This window comes from Monopterus albus, unplaced genomic scaffold (assembly GCF_001952655.1).
Source record: "Monopterus albus unplaced genomic scaffold, M_albus_1.0 scaffold157.1, whole genome shotgun sequence".
Lineage (NCBI taxonomy): Eukaryota > Metazoa > Chordata > Actinopteri > Synbranchiformes > Synbranchidae > Monopterus > Monopterus albus.
The window spans coordinates 127,203-143,103 of record NW_018128037.1 but is presented as its reverse complement, the minus strand read 5'-3'; the positions used below and the strand labels follow the sequence as shown (position 1 = coordinate 143,103).

The window sequence follows — 15,901 nt, the reverse complement described above, 5'->3', positions numbered from 1 at the left end:
AGTCTGTATAAACTAGGGCTAGAAAAACATTTTAAGCTTAGAGTTGGCATAGTATAGCAAAACAAGGATATCATAATAATCATTTTGGGTTTAGAGGCAGATGTTTATAGTTAAACTCAGTAGAGTAAGTTACAATTTAAAGCCTGAATGGAAGTTAAGATGTCATCAAGTCAATATGTGGAAAGGAAAGGCTCATGTGAACTTAATCCAGGTGGGTAGTGGTTGGGTATTTGTTTAGTTAGAGGTAAACAACTTTGCTTCTTCTTCACAAATCACATTTCCTGATATAAGGTTTGAACTTTGAGCTGCTGGCTTCTTTTCATGCTGGAATTTCCCATATGTTGTTGTCTGGTTGGAGGACAGCAGTGACTGAGCACCTGCTGAAAATACTGATTATTGGTGATGGAAATGTTGGGAAATCCTCCTTTGTGCATCGGTATGTCAACGGACAGTTCAACAAGACGTACAAGATGACAGTGGGAGGTATGGCTTAGCTTGGAGAAATGTGACTATACCAGTTCAGAATTGTTGGTTTGGTGTATGTGTGTGCATGAACTTTTCATTGTGTTGAAAACCTTGTACCTCTCTACAACATGGAACATTAGCAACCTTGTCCAAAATGGTGAGAGAGGTTCTCAAAAATGACAATCTGAATCCATTTTATTCAGAAAGTCCAAGCTAAATCTGGGAAGATAGCAAATATACAGCATACTAAACCTTACCTGAACTAGTTAGTTAATCTTTCAGAATATTGACATTAAATATATATATATTAGTAGTTAATTTTCTGCGAACTATTTTCAGCTACAGATTACTGTAATACATATTTGGTGCTCTAAAGCTGGTGACTATCCATGCCTGACCTGCTGCTGATTACCTGGCTCAGGTGTGTTCAGTCAGTCAGTCAGAAGCTGGAAGTTGGAAAACAAGCAGGACAGCGGCCCTCGAGGACTGGAATTGGCCACCCCTGCTCTAAACCAAAATAGATGTCACTTTTTTAATTCTTTCACTTCTCACATATTTCACTTCTTCTTTTTCTTTTTTGCTAATATAAAAATTTGCTTCATTTCTCCAGTAGATTTTTCTGTGAAGCTGCTGAACTGGTCAGAAAAAGAAAAAGTCAGATTGCAGCTGTGGGATATTGCAGGTACAAAACATTTTTTCACTAGGTATGAAAGAATGGATAGATGGATGACAGTGAGGTCTGTCTCCTCCCTCAGGGCAGGAGCGCTTCATTTCCATGACCAGGATCTATTATAAAGGTGCCCTGGGCTGTGTTGTGATGTTTGATGTCACCAGCTCATCCAGTTTTCTCAACTGTCGTCTTTGGAAACAGGACTTGGACAATAAGGCCATGCTGCTCAATGGAGACTCCATCCCCTGCATCCTTCTGGCCAACAAGGTGATTCAGGGCATTTAATTAATGAATCATTTATCATGAAAATGGTCAGGGTTTGCTTTTCAGATGGACTCAAAATGCAAATGTCCAGGCAAAACCAAAGGGAAGCCGACACATTTATTTAACAAAACAAGGAACAAACTCATGAACTATATGTGACTGTTACAATAAATTGACACATTTACTGGGGAAGATATAACCAACAAGCCAAACACCCCCAGTACACACACACAACTTAGATTATGAGCAACAAATGTTTTACAAGAGTTTATTTTAAACAAAGAATAAACTTGATGAGGTAGACACATCAGATAATGTGCTACTGGGTTGTTTTCATTGTAATACAGGACATTATAATACACATCAGTACTTTCAGTTTTAACTCTGATTTTACATACTGTCCTAACTTCTTCTGCTTTGGGGTTGTATGTGTTGTTTAGCAGAGAAAACATTATAACATCATTATCATCAAGACAGGAAAAGACACTGCAAATTTTAACCAAAGAAAGAAAAGCTTAGAATGATCAAAATCTTTCACTCAAATCATTTCAAAATCAGTCAATAATCAAGTTTAATAGAGTTTGAGGTTTTTTTTAATTAATTTATTGGCTTTTGTTTATTTCCTACAAATTCATTTTTAGATCTAATGCATGGCATACATTTTTCCACCATCAACTTGGCTGGAGCCCTGATCTATCATTTTCTTTGTACACAGTTCAGCTTTTAAAAATCAGCAGCTTTTGTGGACAAATAATATTGTGTATTGAAAGTTTGTTGTTTGAACTTCATCTTCTCTTGTTGTTTTCAACGTTTTTGTTAAACACCAGACACATCCATATATTTACTGTGTACTGTGCACATATATCCACTGTGTTCACAATAATACACATAAAATCTTTCATGTGTGACAAGATGTTGTGGACGTATCTGGTATTATAGAGAAAACTGCTCTGTTTCTAGCTGGTGCACTCTTGAAACCTGAAACATCACACTGAAGTACTTTTTACTGATAATCACCATTAGTGTATATGATGTTTCTATAACTACACCAAACTTCTTCATATCCACCACATCACATAGAACATCAGCTTCAGCCATGCAAGATCCTGAAGCATTCACCTTATAATAGCCAAATGTCCTTCTGCTCTTTCCTGCCTGTCTGTGTCTGTGCAGTGTGACCTCACTCAGCGGGTTGTGTCAGCAGACAGCATCAACAGGTTCAGTAAGGCCAACGGCTTTGTTACATGGATGGAGACTTCAGTCAAAGAGAACAAGAATGTTGAACAGGCAATGAGGTAAATTGAGATTAGACAAAAAATCTGTGTACAGTTCAGACTGTGTAGTATGGCTAAAGAGGAAAGAGGATGTGGAGCACTAACAGACAAATGTAGATGACTTTGGACACTTGTTGCAGAACAACAATAAATGACAAAAACACTGGTTCAGTTTATAGCTATAGCTTTTGTCACAGATATCTCTAAAACTTAGTGTTTCTCTGCCCCCCAGTAACTACTGCAATTATTCCTTATTGGTGTCATTATTATGTTCAATACTGTGCAATCTTCTCAGACAACTATTAGATTTATTATTCTAGCAATGTTATGATGACTAGATGTATATATTTATCAAAATACAACTGGTTCTCAAAAATACAAAAACTAAAAACTCAACAAACTGATATAGTATAGTAGATATAGTAATAAGATATAATATTCAAGCTGTTCTAAAGAAATCTGAAAAATCCGGAGAGGTCACAGACAAAAACAGGAGTGGAGACCAAGAAAACTGTTTCTCAGAGTTTCTTCTCTGAGAGACCGGAGGAACCAACAGTGACCTGGTTCAGCATCTGGTAGCTTAATCTGGACACCAAATTGATCCTGCCATAGCCTGAAGAAGCTCAATCGGGAGCGGCTTTGGTGGAAGGACAGCAGCCAAGAAACCACTTTGTCACAGTGGGGACAGGGAGAAAAGGATGAGATAAGCAAAAGCTTGCAGAGATTGAAGTGAAGAGGATTATGGACTCCAGTCTGGTCGTTGGCAGGATGTGAAAAGAAGAGTTGGAGGGAGGTAGACAAATGAGAGCTGGCAGCTTTCAGTGAAACGTGGTGGAGGGTCTGTCATGGTGTCAGTTCTTCAAGACAGTCCCCACAAAAAAGTTCAAGCTAAGTGGAAACAGAGTTTGCACTAAATACTGACTTTGGACTAGAAATCATTTGGTTCTGAAATTAATATGGGGTACATATTTCCTGTATTTCATGGTTGTATCTTAATAAAGATAGAAATAAATATAAATTATCATTATAACCTTGCTAAAACAGCAAAACTAATGGTGGCCTAAGACTTTTGCATAGTGCTGTAAAAAAAAACTTTAATCAGAATTCACACTATTAGATTGAGTCATGTGTCACCGCAACAGCTCATGATAATGGTCCCTCAGACTTTCTGTGAATGCAAATATAGGACTAAATACTTAGGTCTAATTTTTTTGTTTGTTTTTGTCTGTTGACCCTCATTTTATTGGCATTGAGGGTTTTCACACCTACATCAATTCAATATCAAACGCAACTAGAAAAATGCATTTCCTGTCAAAAATGCATGTGGATGCTGATATGCTGAAGAAAACATTCAGGATAGAATTTTGCTGAGTGTTTTTAATAAATGTTAAGTAATGTCCTGGTTGTTTCTTTTCCTACTAATGAAAACAGCTGTAACCGTGATTAAGGTTAATGTTGACTTCAGTCCCTGGTCCTGTACACTTAAACTTTAATAAAGTGATTCGGATCAGCATACCAGGATGTCTTTGTACTGACTATGGTACAAAGTGGCCCCAACAGAGACAGGTTCTTCATGTTATTGCAGTATGCAAAGTTATCCTTATTCCAACTTAGAAAAAAAGGAGACAAGCTTTACACAGCTAGCCACATTGCTTACATTAAAATGGACATAAAACCCTGAATAAATTAATAGATTTAAATCAAATAAACCAGGCAAAAGTCTACATGTCAGCCCATTTGAATTAAGCTGACATAAATGTGTATGTTTAAACTGCTTCCTATAGAAGACATGCAGTATTTACTAGAGATAACATTCGGTTGTGTTAGAAGAACAAACTGCATTTTTTTACTTGCTGTTTTAAGGCAGCCTTTTCACCCATATTTTTTTAATTTGAAACAAGTTACACTTTACAGTGTAGTATATATGCAGGGGAGCTAATGAGGTAAATGAAAACAGATGTAAGTTTTTGGAGAAGGTCTGGTGATTGGGAATAGGAGACTGGTAGGTAGGTGGTCTGGGAGTTAGGCGACTGATACGGGGAGTATAGTACTGAGACAGGAATCATGACAAGTGGCCTACTTCCTGTTTCTTGATCACAGATTATCACAGATGGGTGTACACTAGAGTCAGAAATGATGTGGAGGTGGTAGCCTTCGTCATCACTCTGACAGGCAGACAGTAAAACAAACTATACAGCAACTCAGAGTGTACTCAGTTTGCTGTTAAAAAGTTATGAATAAACTTAAATGAATGTCACATAAGATGTTGAAGGTTGGCATCAAAACAAGCAGGAAACAACAAAGCAGCAAATCATTTTTTTTTATAATTTTAAAACATTTATTGCATTTAAAACAAAGATTCTTCAAACATTTGACTTCTTGAATAATTTCTCCTCAGTTTAGCCCACTACCAGTTCCTGTTCTAACTGGAAATGCTGCTTCATTCTGTTTAAAAAGGCTTCTTTTTATTTTATGTACTGCAAATAATCTCATAGTATATAATGAACCGTCTTGCACAGTGTGGCTATATGTTGCATTATCAACCTGCATGTGACGCAACATTCTAAGAGATTGGGGAAGCTTGAAAAGGCTTTTGTTAATGCAGCCTTTCAGGGTTTTATTATTGGTATAGCCTTTTGCACATGGTATATGTTTAGATACAGTATTAGAAATTTGCATATTTGATCAATTTCCAATTTAATAGGATGTACATTTCACTAATGTCATTAAATATGCGGTGTTTCAGGAGACTGGTGCAAGAGATTCTATCAGTTCAGTCTAGTCTGGACCAGATTCACCCCACATGTCAGGAACATGTTACTCCTCAGGTGGACTCTGAGGACCACAACAACAGGGGAGAAAGCTGCTGCTGAAACATTGCATTCATCCACCACAGGACCAAGCAAACACAGCCAGGACCTGTTCATACAGTTTGTATCCTGAAGTTGTTTGAGGTGTCACTGAGCAAGGTGCTTAACTCCCAGCTACTGAGACTGAGACTGCTATGTAGAAGAGGACAATAGCAGTATCAACAGAGGCAGTCACCAGTAAAGCACCCTAGATGGTTCCATAAGAAAATCTGTCACCATGACACTTGTGATCTTCCTTGAATAGCAAAAGGTAAAATATAAGAATTTTACCACAAGAAGGCCAGTGTGGATGACCTGAGACAAAATATACCAAGGAGTGTTTTAACAAATCATCCTAGAGCTAAATATAGCTGCTAAATGAAACAGGAGAAGCTCCTAAAACTGGTAAATGTGTCAGTCCTGACTTTAAGACTCCACCAGAGGTGATTTTGGTAATTGTCAAAGCATTTTAGCTTTAAAATTTGCAATGTTGCACCTATGTTTTGAAATAATTAGTAACATTTTTATTTTGATGTCAGTGAATTTTTAAAGCTCCCCAACAAGTCAAAACAAAATAACAGCAAGGTTTACTCACTATGCACTGCTGTTTGCAGTGCTGATGGTCTCCGCTGTTTGATAGAATTAAAAATAAACCAAATGTCCTCTTTAGATTTCAGATAGTTTAACAGTATATGAACTGTACAACAGCAAAAAATAAATAAAGCTTATTTCATGGCACTCAGTGTTTGCGGTTGTAATGTACTGGCTTATCCCTCTCTAGCTCTCCCTTCCCCTGGGTAGATCTAGTGTGCTGTGGGGTGATAGCTGGCAAGGAGTGGCACAGGTGACGCTAATCAGCTCCATCAGTGCTGCCAGTATTTAGCCGGGGCTCAGCTGTGTCACCCTTGCCATTCAGCTAGTTGCTCTTGCCACATCTAGATGGCCTCTAGTGAATGTTCTTCCCAGTGGTCCTTTGTTCCTACTAGTGATGTCCAATTGACACCATGACACCTATATCGAACCACTTCATCATTTGTGTCAAGTATTGGTTCATTCATTCAAAGGTTTAGTGCCATCTGGTGGTGAAATAGGATGCAGCAGAACAATGTCTGAATTATGTGATGGGTGTAACTAGGCTTCGTGTGAATGATGTGAAAATATTTGTAAAGATTGATTGGTCAGTCAGTCGAGTCTATGAACGTATGTAGTGTATTAGGTGGGAGAAGGTGTGCTTGGGGAAACAGAGGATGTGCTAAGATTGTAATATGTGCGTATGTAACTAGGACAGGGTGTGAATAAATCCAAGGGATGGAGAATCAATCATTTTTACTCCTAACTGGCTCCATGGTGATCGCACACCAGCAGCAATGATCATACCGACAGCAACTACGCACACACATGCTACGCCGACAAACCCACATGTTGTGCATCATTTTGGGTGGTTTTATAGTACCCCTACACCTATGCACCTGCTGACGCGCACAGAGAGATCTCGCGCCATGACACTGTATCAACAGTTTGAACCGGTCAGGGAGTCACTCAGGCCAGCCATTTCTGCGTCAGACGTCATCAGTCACGTGTCTTTTCGGCAGCGATACAATCCTCGAGGCAGTGGTTCGCGGGAGATCCCTCTCTGAGCTTGAATCATGCATTGAGGCCTTGGTGTCAGATGGCCATCACCAGTTCCTACTCTTGCCAGCACCTTGTCAACATCTCTCCCTCAACTACCCTGCCTTCTTTGACACAGAAAGGTCATCTCTCTGAGACCCTGTTCACCGGTGTTCTACATCGCCACCAGGCTAGCTACAACACCTCTCCCCTGGTGGCTCGGTATTCTTCAACATCGACCCGACCATCCCCAGACCTACAACCAGCACATCCAAGCCGCCACTCCTCCGCCTGAACTCACCAGCACCCGCAGGAACTCCGCTCAGCATCTACCCAGCCGGACCTGCTGGCCAACCACCACTTCCTTGTCTCCTCTCCTCCATCTCCTTTTTCTGAACAAAGGTTTATCGGGTTTCAACCTTTTGAGCCTGCTTTTGAGTTTTCTTGCCCAGAACAGTGACATCACCTAACACTGGTCAAATTGGTGCAATATCTAGAACTACCCTGTGTAGAGTTGTTCACTGACAAAATATCACACGCTGACACAATATACTGTAGCTGCATTTCTGTTATCGGAACCTAACGAGCAGTATACCCTATACTTAATATAGCTCTCACCTGGCATAACCTCACGGGTTGATGTGGACCATTCTGCTTTGCTTTTTCACATTTGTCAGTCTCTGTTTAGATCAGTTTGGTGTTGCATTTCCCAAACACACACACACTTGTGCTTTTTTCTTTGTGAGGACACTCGACATAATGCATTCCGTAGTGCCTTACCCTAATATTAACCATCAGAACTTAATGTCTAACCTGAACCCTAAAACCAAGTCTTAACCCTCAAAATGGTGTTTCAGAAAGTAAGGAATAGCCAAAATGTCCTCATTCTGTTGCTAAGAATACTTTTTTGGTCCTCACTATGTAGCAAGCACAAGAATCCACATAGCTCATGTGAGTCAGAGATCACAATTCTCCTTAATGCAGCAAAATAAGCCAGTAAAGGAAACTATATGAGCAAGTTATCAAGCAGAACTCACTTGAAGAAATGTGATGTCAGCACCGCTTTGCCAGTGTTCCACTTACTGAAGTCCCCATTTTACCCCAAAACCAACAAGTGAAGTCCTCATTTTCCCTTTAAACCATAAGTGCCTCTTTACACGTGGTGCTTGTAATGCTAAAAGGAGCTAAAAGGTGTGAAGAGCAGACATTAAGCCAACCAGATTACTGCTGTGCACGCATGCACACCCCCTTCCTTGAGGGGTTCCTGGAACTTCATTTTAGTACTACATCTTGAGGAGTGCTGGAATGTACCTCCAAAGTAAGTTCATAGTGGAAACAAATGCAGAACTTGTGACCTGCATTACACGGCTCAACACATTTTGTTAGGTTCCTGAGACAGGAAAAATATTATTGGAGATCTTTTTTACTGTTGGATCCTACTGTAGCAACTCATAGCAAAACTTGTACCCCTCATCACAGGTTTTGCATTTTTCTCCACTGTCCTTCACCTGCTTGGGAGATGAGCTCCAGGAGCTGCATTCTGGCACCCCTCAGGAGGTAGTACTAAATCAAGTTCCAAGTATTCATATGGGGGTGGCATGGGGGTTGACATGGCTGGTGCCTATGTCAACATTTTCATACCTAGTATTAGCATAACAAGCGCAATGTATGAACATACATTTATACTGGTTTACAGGTAAGGCAGGGCTTCAGCAAGTTGACTGAGGACAAAGTGATGATGTCAAGTTTTTGCAAGTTTGTGTTCCGCTTGCTCCACAGCTCTTGAACAAGCAGCTCATACAGTCTCTGTTACTGGCAGATTTGTTGCACACATGATTAGCATATGGTCACTGACTGGATTCCCTCTGCTTAGCTGTGTAGAGAGAAGAGCAGCCCAGCCATTGTGTAAACAGTGACTGACACAGGGAGAAATACATTGGAAAACCAAAGCACAATGCACTGCATCAGTCCTTCAAGTTCCACTGGGTATGAGAAACTCCAGGTTATGGCTTGTTAAATTCACATGGTGGAAAACCTCTATTTACTCTTTAGTAAAAGTTGCTCTCACCAGCTTGGTGAAAAAGGTTATAAGAAGCATTTTTAGCATCATTTAGGAGGATACCTAGGGAGATATTTACTAAGGTTTTGCGGCTCATTTTCTGGCGCTAAACTGAAATTGCTTGTGTTAATATTTTCTAATGAGTTACAATTGGGTTTTGTGGCAGATAAACATAAGAAAAGTGGCATGGCAGGAATTTCCATGTTTGGTCTCATCATGTGACAAAAATTAGGGATGGGAGAATGGAAATGTATGCACCTGATTTTCCATCACTGTGGCAGAGAGAACCACAGCTGAAATTTAATGTCAGGAGAAAGCATGTGTAAAATTTGCAGTCCTGCTGCCAGTGTGGCAGCTGTTAGTCATCCGAGACCTTGTTGGAGTTAAGAACACATTTGAGGAGGGAGAAGGTGTTTGTAAATTGCATCCTCCACCAGAGGAGAATATGAGTGTGGGAATTATACAGGCTTTCAGGTGGAAGCCTGCTACAGATACTGAATAAATTAAAAAATGATTTGACTCATAGAAGACTACATGATTGGAGTTCCAAAATGCATTTGTTGATTTCTTCAACCATATTAAAGTTCAGTCACTGTAAACTTACAGCCCACACTGCACAACAGCCTTCAAAGCTGAGGTGGACTTAAACTAACAGCTGCAGCTGTGCTTATTTACATCATCAGTGTTGGTAAATACGCTGCTAAACTTCAAACTTGCAGTGCTGCAATATTTTGTGTACCTGACAGTGATTTGCAACGAGTTTAGTGAATATCCCTCCTAGTTGTAAAATAAATTTGACAGTCACTATAAAGTTTGCACAACTGAAAGAGGCAAGCAGTGAGAATAAGGAGGAGAGAAACCAAAGGAGCAGAGAGAACATGCTCACTACAGTTGCCAAGTCACCTCCTCCAACATGCTGAGTCAGTCAAACACATGGTGTCCCTGTGCTAATGAGTGGAGTGTGTGCACCAGTAAGGCAAATGGTGTGTAGGTGCTGGTGTGTGTGTGTGTGAGACAGACACATGGATGTGTATGTGCCTTGCAGATATGAACAGCTCACTCACTCTGTCAAAAACTGCTTTTGATTTGTCAACTTGCATTTCAACAGCAGAGATTTGTGGGTAAATTCTCCGAGTTTAAATATAGAATCTAGTTCAAATTCTGACCAAAATGACAATCATTCACAATTTCTAACAACAGAAAGTGTAGTCATTCATTCATTCATGAGAGCATCCACAAATGTATCATTTGCCTTACATCTTTCATCCCAATCATTTTCCCTGTGTACATATTTTAAATACATTTATTTATTTATTTTATAACTGGCTTCTTTAAGGCATCCTTGGTCTCTCTGGTCTCCAGTAAACAGGTCCCTGAACTGGTAGGATTCACTCCTATCAGACTTAGACTAATTTAATTACTCTAAATAATTGTTTAATAGTTTGATGGAACTATAACTATCTGGTGCCCTAATCTAACCAGGTATTTGAATATTAAATATTAATATTCACTTTCATAAGTAGTTATTTCTGCTACAGTTGGATAATCATTAGAATAAAATCAGTCTTACCCACTTATCAAAATCAAGACCATCATGCTGAGCACAGGGGCTCCACAGGGGTGTGTGCTCAGCCCATTGCTCTTCACACTGCTGACCCACAACTGTGTGCCAATCTACAGCACCAACCACATTGTCAAGTTTGTAGATGATACGACTGTAGTTGGCCTCATTACCAACAATGATGAGGCCAACTACAGGAGCGAGCGTGAGCAGTACCAAGTTCCTGGGGGTGCACATCTCTGAGGACTTCCCCTGGACCAACAACACCACATCACTGGCCAAGAAAGATCAAACACACCTCTACTTCCTCCGCAAACTGAGGAGAGCTAGTGTCCCACCCCCCCATTGTGTATTCTTTCTACTGGGGCATCATTGATAGCATCATCACTGGCTGCATCACTGTGTGGTACGGAGGTTGTATTGCCTCCTGCAGAAGGACTCAGAAGGCAATGCATGGTGAATACAGCCAGCAAGATCATCGGCCCCCCTCTGCCTTCCCTTATGGACATTTTTAACACTCACTTCACCCACAGAACCATCAGCATTGCTGATGACACCTCCCACGCCCCACACTCCCATTTCAGACTCCTGCCTTTAGGGAGAAGGTATCAGAGTCTTCAGGCCCACTCCACCAGACTTACAAACAGCTTCATCCTCCAGGCTGTGAGGATGCTGAACACTGTTCACTACCTCCCCCACTCTGCCCTCTGCTCCAGGACTGTAACCCACCACAGAACATAAAAAGACTACCTCTGCTGTTTTGGACAAACCCAGTACATTCTCCCTTTTGTTATATTACATGTAAATCTGCTGCTGACTGTTTTTTACCATTATATCTACTGCTATTGTGTTACTTATTTATCTACTTTATATTTCATTTGTATTTTGTGGCATTCATGTGGACAGCAAAGTAAGAATTTCATTGTACAGAGAAACACGTTTCCTAACTGTGCATATGACAAATAAACACTTTGATCTTTGATCTTTGTTGTTCATTTGCACTACTGTCACTGATTGTACATGGTTTTGAGTCATAGCCTATTACTTTGTAACATTTAGTTTTATCTTCATCACTTTGATTTATTTTTCTTATTCTATTTTTACTCTACTTTTATTCTATTTTAGTTTCCTAAATGGTAATGGCATTCAATACTAGGTGAGAGAGAAACGGTATTTTGATTTTCTGTATGTCCTCCACATATAGTGAATTGACAATAAAAATCTTTGATCTTGATCTTGATATGGAACCAGTTGCAGTAGCTTTCTCCACTCTAAATTCCAATTTCAAAGACTTATCTTAATGGTATCCTCAATGTCACACAAAACTGTGGGAACTATTGGAAAACTGAATGATACTTTGTGTTATGACCATCTGTTTGTTACTTTACCTTTGTTTGTGAGAAGCCAGGGTTTTTGTCAGTTTGGTATGGTCTTACAATTTTTTTCAAATGCTAAGACACAATTTTGGTAACATGTCTTATCATCCCCAAACACTTAATACAATTTGATTCATTTGTGTGTTTTCCACACATCCAAATTGCAAAACACCTCACACACCCTGCAAAATGAAGCACTAAATGCAAATCTACAAAAACACTTATCAAAATCAAACTTTCCCACCAAATGCCAAACATATTAGTTTTTTTTTCCAGCTGCTAACACACTAAAATGACACACTTGGCACAGTTAAACAAAATTGCCACTCATGGACCAAAGATTCATCTAATCTTTCCAAAACTAAATTTATTTTTTGTTTTGCACACATGTTGCAATTTACTTTTTGCAGAACACTAAGCATAGATATCTGCCATGGCGTCACTTTGTCATTCAAAATGCCACATTCCTGAGCCAATTAAAAACACTTTTGCCACCTGGCCAAATACCTACTTGCATATTTGCTGACTCATTCAACAGGTGGTTAGCACTATAAAAGACTACTAAGTAGCAGTTTACAACAACAGTGGAAGATGAGCTAGCAGGTGGAGGGAGAGATCAAAATAGAGAGAGAGGAGGAAGGGCTGAGGCCTCTTTTACAGGCAATAGAAGAGGTATGATGCTGTTGACTCAAGGGGGTAGGGTAGAACTTTATTGATCCCACAGTGGGGAAATTCCAGTGTTCCAGCAGCAGTAAGGGACAAAAACAACAGAGAGCAAGCAACAAGACAAGGTGTTTCTTCCATCACAGTCTACCCGCAGAGGACACTGACTGCTATGGCCAGACTGAGTTACAGGCACAGGGAGAGCATGCACATTCCATACATAAAGGCTCTGGTTCGGCTGGGGCTCAAACCCGGTACTCTCTTGCTATGAGGCAATTGCACTGACCACCATGCTGCTGTGCACTATCTATCTATAAAGTTTTGAACTACAAACTGTAGTTCAGCTACAAAGTTGTCTACTAGCTCTTAGATTCAAGATATGTAAATACTGATAATGCCAGTCTGTCATTGTAACTGTAGTGGTTAAAGACAAACAAATTACAAGATACAAGTTAAAATGTAATATGTTAGAGAGTACAGGCCTTGGAGTGAGCAGAACAATGCTTGCATAATTTATCCTGAGAATTGTTTGTGTGCAGAAACGAGGATTTTATGGAGGCAACCCTGTTTCCTGTTTTTGGGTACATCTCATGGAGGTTCCTCTTAAAAGAGAAGACAGGAAGCTAAGTTCAGAAATTGACATAAGACCCCGTGAATAAGGAGAGCTAGGTAGTGTGTGTGTGTGTGTGTGTGTGTGTGTGTGTGTGTGTTGGTTTGGGACCGATCCGACTCTGGACTCTGACTGACTGTATTATATGGCCAACAGTGACTGACTGACTCTTTGACAATTCTCTTATCTAATGCACACACAGTACATCTACCTTCCTTCTTTCCATCATGTCCACCAGCTCTCTACCTTTCCCTGTCATTATGCCAACGTTAAAAGTCCCTATTCTCAGACCTATACTCCTGCCTTTCCTCTTCTCTCTCTGTCCACCTCCTCTCCTTCTTTGACCAACAGTGGTTCAATTTCCGCCAGCACCCTGTAGGTCAACAGCACTGGTGGTGGTCATTGTTAACCTGGGCCTCGACCAATCCGGTATGGAATTCACACTGATGATTCGTATGTTTAAATTTGGCGTGTTTTTATGCCGGATGCCCTTCCTGACGCAGCCCTCTCTATTTATCCGGGCTTGGGACCGTCACAGAAGTCACTGGCTTGCAACCCAAATATGAGATTTAAACTGTTAAATTGATCAAGATGTTATAATGCTTCTGCCCAAGGTTTTAGGGACTGCTGTAAGTCTTACAATCTACCAGATGTCATTGTATTTGCTTTGTCTGATGCCCCAAATGTTATTCTTTGGTAAAAATAGAACAAAAGCACTAAAGATTCATAAGGCTTCATCTACCCATCACTACTGTTAGGTGACAGTGTATTGCTGTGGAGGGTAGCTTAGTTTTATTATGACTACCATGACTAGCCGTAATACACTTCAGGTATAGTAAATGGTTCCCCACTGCCATAAATAACAACATTTCATCATAAAATAGGATCTTCAATGTTCTAACAATCACAGAATTTGTTGATGTTTTTTAAAGTACCATTTAAACACCACAAAGTCTTGAGATGAGACATCAGCACCCTCAGCAGCACTTTTAAGAAGTTGTTCAAGGATTAATGCAACCAAATAGACAATTGCCTCAGAGACAGCAAGATATTTTCATTCTGGAGGTGTGCTTTCATTAGGGTCACATTACTTAAGGTTTATCCTCCAGATAAAAGTGAAATAATGCAGTGACCTAAGTCTGGGGTTATCTTTTGTTTTCACAGAGTAACCTTTATTGGCTCCATTTCCTCTGTTTTAGTCTTCTGCAATAGTCATTTTCATGTATATCTTATTTCCTCTATAAAATTCAGTGTTTTGTTGTTCAAAATGAGATACAAGAGTTAAATACAGCTACATTTTTGTAGGTGAAGAATAAACATTAATTGTGATTACTGAAAGTCTGGTGATTATTTACAGGGACTGACGCATCATATGCAGACTGAATGGCATGTCGTTCATGTGACGCTTCTATAAGCATGGCAGATGGAGAGAGATGCATTTTGGGATTATTCATGTCGGGGTTTACCAGCCAACATATCCATGACCACCTGTTGATAAAGAGTCACACAGACTCACCGGAAAGAGCTATATCCAGGAAGTAACAAAGCTAAGTAGCCCACTTGGTATCAATGTACCCAGACATTTGTTTGCACCTTATTATCACTTACACACTTTTGGAAGGAAATGATAAAAACTAATGTTTTATTTCTGAATGAAGGTTAAATTGTTCTGCTATGAAGAGGAGAAACTCAACCACTACCAATCTAATGTAGTGCTGCCTAAAACAATCCTTGTGCAATAACCCTGGAGAACTTTTTAATCTCAACTAAACCCCACTGTTAAAAGAGATAGCAGAGGATTTCAAATGCTGGTCCAATCTCCCTCTCATTCAACAGCCAAATTGATACTGTCAAAATGAAAACTCTACCTCAAATTAACTATCTGTTTACAATGCTTCCCACAACACCCACGGATAAATGGTTTAAATCACTTGATTCTATAACTTCACAATTTTATTGGAAAAACAAGAAACCCAAAATGCCAAACACTCAATATTACTACTTGGCAAATCAGCTACAATATTTAGTGAAATTGATTCAGAAGGGCAGTTACAACAGTGCGATAGATAAAATTAGAGTAAAATTACTCCAAAAATAACTTAAATAACTCAGTTGCAGATCGATAATATTGAAATGGAAGGAGTATCAGACCACTGCAAATCTACCAAGACCTGGCCGTCCCTCTAAACTTTCAGCTCATACAAGGAGAAGACTGATCAGAGATGCAGCCAAGAGGCCCATGATCACTCTGGATGAACTGCAGAGATCTACAGCTGAGGTGGGAGACTCTGTCCATAGGACAACAATCAGTCGTATACTGCACAAATCTGGCCTTTATGGAAGAGGTGCAAGAAGAAAGCCATTTCTTAAAGATAGCCATAAAAAGTGTCGTTTAAAGTTTGCCACAAGCCACCCGGGGGACACACCAAACATGTGGAAGAAGGTGCTCTGGTCAGATGAAACCAAAATCAAACTTTTTGGCAACAATGCAAAACGTTATGT

General features: G+C 39.8%; 1 protein-coding gene across 2 annotated transcripts; it reads left to right on the top strand.

Annotated features, from left to right (window-relative positions):
- On the top strand, positions 1 to 6,253 carry LOC109968655 (ras-related protein Rab-7L1-like). Of its 2 annotated transcripts, none has more exons than XM_020615062.1 (6): positions 1 to 211; positions 364 to 483; positions 1,079 to 1,147; positions 1,221 to 1,402; positions 2,573 to 2,694; positions 5,420 to 6,253. In XM_020615062.1, exons 1-6 carry the CDS (start codon positions 148 to 150, stop codon positions 5,544 to 5,546), a joined length of 684 nt encoding a protein of 227 aa, XP_020470718.1. In that variant the 5' UTR covers positions 1 to 147; the 3' UTR covers positions 5,547 to 6,253. The 2 variants fall into 2 exon arrangements, with proteins under 2 accessions (XP_020470718.1, XP_020470717.1); XM_020615061.1 differs by having other exon boundaries at positions 1,076 to 1,147.
- Positions 6,254 to 15,901: the final 9,648 nt, after the last annotated feature.

What these genes read in the sequence shown, in the direction of transcription:
- LOC109968655 (XM_020615061.1), top strand. Translation starts at nt 148, where the DNA reads ATGGAAGTTAAGATGTCATCAAGTCAATATGTGGAAAGGAAAGGCTCA. An exon ending in CTCATGTGAACTTAATCCAG is followed by an intron (nt 212 to 363) that starts GTGGGTAGTGGT and finishes GTTGGAGGACAG; the next exon opens with CAGTGACTGAGCACCTGCTG. An exon ending in AATGTTGAACAGGCAATGAG is followed by an intron (nt 2,695 to 5,419) that starts GTAAATTGAGAT and finishes GCGGTGTTTCAG; the next exon opens with GAGACTGGTGCAAGAGATTC.